The sequence below is a fragment of the Myotis myotis genome, unplaced genomic scaffold (genome assembly GCF_014108235.1).
Source record: "Myotis myotis isolate mMyoMyo1 unplaced genomic scaffold, mMyoMyo1.p scaffold_m19_p_24, whole genome shotgun sequence".
NCBI classification, from domain to species: Eukaryota; Metazoa; Chordata; class Mammalia; order Chiroptera; family Vespertilionidae; genus Myotis; species Myotis myotis.
In genome coordinates, this window is record NW_023416329.1 from 2,822,702 (window position 1) to 2,826,652 (window position 3,951).

General features: G+C 50.2%; 1 protein-coding gene across 1 annotated transcript; it reads left to right on the forward strand.

Moving 5' to 3' along the window:
• The first annotated feature begins 281 nt into the window (after window positions 1–281).
• On the forward strand, window positions 282–3,552 carry NPY4R2 (neuropeptide Y receptor Y4-2). The gene has a single exon (XM_036356027.1). It carries the CDS (start codon window positions 282–284, stop codon window positions 1,407–1,409), a length of 1,128 nt encoding a protein of 375 aa, XP_036211920.1. The 3' UTR covers window positions 1,410–3,552.
• The last annotated feature ends 399 nt before the right edge of the window (window positions 3,553–3,951 follow it).

Genomic DNA, 3,951 nt, shown 5'->3' on the forward strand with positions numbered 1-3,951 from the left:
GTCAGAGGCAATTTTTGGAACAAGTTTTGGCATGAGACAGATCTTGATTTGAATTTGGACCCCATAACTTATTAGCTGTGTGACTATGGGCAACTTGCTTTACATCTCTGAGTCTCAGGTCCTCTAAGTCCCAGCCTTGGGGACCAAGCAGCCCCAAACATCTCTCCCTGAACCCTGCTCCTCCCTGGATTTCACACAGGATGCACAAGCTCTGAGTGCTATTTGTTTCTTTACTTTGCAGCTGTCACCACTGAACTTCCTGGAATCTTCTCACATGCACCATGAATAGCTCTCATTTTCCGTCCTTGCTGCTCCCAGGATCCCCACAGGGTCAAAACAGGAATAAGTCAAAGGGCGTCCTGTACAACTTCTTTGACCACTGCCAGGATTCGACAGACCTGATGGTCTTTATTGTTACCTCCTACAGCATTGAGACCATTGTGGGAGTCCTGGGCAACCTCTGCCTGATATGTGTGATGGTTAGGCAGAAGGAGAATGCCAATGTTACCAACCTGCTCATTGCCAACCTGGCCTTCTCTGACTTCCTCATGTGCCTCATCTGCCAGCCGCTTACGGCCATCTATACCATCATGGACTACTGGATCTTTGGTGAGGCCCTTTGCAAGATGTCAGCCTTCATCCAGTGTATGTCAGTGACAGTCTCCATCCTCTCTCTTGTCCTTGTGGCCCTAGAGAGGCATCAGCTCATCATCAACCCAACAGGCTGGAAGCCCAGTGTCTCTCAGGCCTACCTGGGGATTGGGGTCATCTGGCTCTTTGCCTGCTTCCTCTCCCTGCCTTTTCTGGCCAACAGTGTTCTGAAGAATGTCTTTCACAAGAACCATTCCAGGGCTGTGGAATTTCTGGCCGATAAGGTGGTCTGTACCGAGTCCTGGCCACTGAGCCACCACCGCATCATCTACACCACCTTCCTGCTGCTCTGCCAGTACTGCATCCCACTGGCCTTCATCCTGGTCTGCTATGTGCGCATCTACCTGCGCCTGCGGAAGCAGAGGCGGGTGTTCCGCAAGGGCACCTACAGCTCGCAGGCTTGGCAGATAAAGCGGATCAATGGGATCCTTGTTGCAATGGTGGCTGCCTTTGCCCTCCTCTGGCTGCCCCTGCATGTGTTCAACAGCCTGGAGGACTGGTACCATGAGGCCATCCCCATTTGTCATGGCAACCTCATCTTCTTGGTATGCCACCTGCTGGCCATGGCCTCCACCTGTGTCAACCCTTTCATCTATGGCTTTCTCAACACCAACTTCAAAAAGGAGGTCAAGGCCCTGGTGCTGACTTGCCAGAATAGCACCCCATTGGAGGAGCTGGAGCACCTGCCCCTGTCCACAGTACACACAGAAGTCTCCAAAGGGTCTCTGAGGCTCAGTTGCAGGTCCAACCCCACGTAGCCAGGTCCAAAGCTTCTCTTTGCCTTGCTCATTGCCAGGCTCCTTGACTTCACTAAGTGGGCTTGTGTAAGCTGAGGGAGATACTCCATATTACTGGCTTTCTGGGGCCCAGGTAGGCTGGCAAGAGCCCAGTTTTGCATGTATTTGCCTTGTGAAGCCTGACATTCAGATGGTTCAGCTATTTGTTCCTGGGGGACTTCTGAGTCTGGATTCTTTGGGTCACAGTATGCCTTACAGCTTGAGCAGATGCCAGAGCCAGAGATGGTCTGCAAGTAGCAGGCAGGGTTCATTCTGGTAACTCAGCAACAGATGTCTGGCCTGGGAACCCAGGGATTCCACCTCTACCAATGGGACTTCAAGGTCACTGTGGGGTGAGGGAAGGAACACATGGAGTCAGAGCTCTGGATTGGTCAGCCCCTAACCTCTGTGAGAGATGAGGATTCTATGGAGGCAAGACAGTAGGGTTACTGTTATTTGATTAGCATGCCCAGTGACAGTGATTCTGGTAGCCCTGGGCCCTCACAGCCCTCTGAAGTAGGAAAATCAGCCCTGAGCAGCAGGAATTACATGTTTCACATCCTATTCCATCTTTTTCCTCTTTCACTGCATCTGCCATCTTGTATGGAAATAAGCCTGTAAGTATCTCCCCTTGATAAGATTGTGAGGACCTTGAGGGTGACATCTGCATTGTCATAGAGCTTGTATCCTCCATGCCCCAGATAGGCCCTGGCACAGGGAGAGAGCTCCAGAAAGCTTTGCATGGTAAGCTGATGGGAAAACTGCCTGTATAGCTGAGGACTGGTGCCCCGTGTCAGGCTCAAGCACGGGAAGGGCTCAGGTTGCTGCAGCCACATGTTATCTGCCCTTCCTTGCCTCCCAGGACCTCTCTTGACAAGACAGCTGTCCAGTGACTCTGTGACCCTCCCCAGGGTCAACCACTGCTGAGGCCTACAGTGACTCAAGCCTCCTTCATTTCACACTCTGACCACGGAACTGACTTACTCTAGGTGATGTGTCATGATTATTTCAAAGCCTCCTCACATCTTTGGGCCTCCCAGTGGCCTTTGGTAGTGGGAGGGGCAGGGAGTTCTTGGCTTAAGGGAGTACAGGCTGAAAGCAGTAGGGGTCCCTTCCTCCAGCCAGGGAAAATGGTGCAAGGGCTATGATGAGGATGAATATCTCACCTTGGAAGTCATGGGTCAGTTTTCTGGATTCTGAGCTGGATCCAAGGCTTCATCTGTGTGTGGACAGATAACTTGTCCTTGTAGAAGGCAGAAATGTCAAGCTTGCTCATGGACCACTTTGGATGGGCCTGACTCTGTCTGCCCAGACCTACCCAACCTCCAGCAAAATAGACAGTGGCTGAACCCATCATGGCCTCCCAGGGCAGGGTATTCAGGTGCCTATAACTCTAGAGGAGCCTCACTGTGAGGCTCCTGGGACTGGCAAAGGGCCAGGTAGCAGGAGATGGAACAGCCATATCTGACTGTCTGGCCTGGCCCCTAACCAAGAACCTGTGCAGCCAACACTCAAGACAAGTGCATTTTGAGTCATCAGTTCCCTTCATGGGGCTGTTTGTTTTGTCCCAGGTTTTGGCCACTGCCCCATTTTGTTTCTTTCTTCAACTTTGTCCTAGTTTTTGGAAAGATTGTTGACACTTTCTTGGATGCAACTTGTGCTTGTTCTATGGTGCCATCTGCTGTTGGCTGCTCCAGGCAACCACCTGCCAGAAAACTCAGTCTTGGGACCCATCCCAGCAAGATGTCATTGACCAAGCTCCCCAAGGAACCGGAGGCCTCAGGCCCCTCTATATCCCATGAAATTGCCTGGAGTTTGCTTCACATCACTCTTCTCAGTGGTGTCAAGATGCTTGAGGACCAGGGACCAGGCTATGCATCTGGTGAAGGTCTGGGCATTAGGAATTGGGGTAGTGGGTAGAGGCCTTATTAAGTGTCATCTCTGCTTTTCTCACCTTGCTTCAGTTGGCACGGCCTGCCTAGATGGCTGCCTATTGTTCCTGGTTCCCAATGACCCTTGGAATTGCCTGGCTACCCAGCACCCTGGGAACTTGCTGCTCAGAGTGTCTTCAGAAGACCAACAGCCTCAGCATCACCCAGAGCTTGTTAGATATGCAGAACTTGGTGTTCCCACATCAGACCTTTTGAATCAGAATCTGCATTTTATCAAAATCTCCAAGTTTGTGGTGCACACATGCAAGTTTGGGAAGCTCTGCTCTAAAAAACCGTTTGTTCTGGAACTTGGAGCACTTGAAGATACCTTCAGTGGCACCAGGCGTTGGCCTTTAAGAACCCTAGTTTGGGAGATACGGCTTTAAAGTGGTATTGATGAAAAAGTTTTGGTTGGTTGTCTCTTCTCTGGCTGTATGTGAACATATTTCTTCTGAAGTCTTTTCATTCCTTCAATAAATATTTGTCAAATAAACTGTTTGCATAGTTATATTTTTATGAACATGCCTCTCTGTATTCTGTTCTATTTCATTTAAAACTGTATCATCAAGTGTTTTTTCCTGCTGGATTTTATT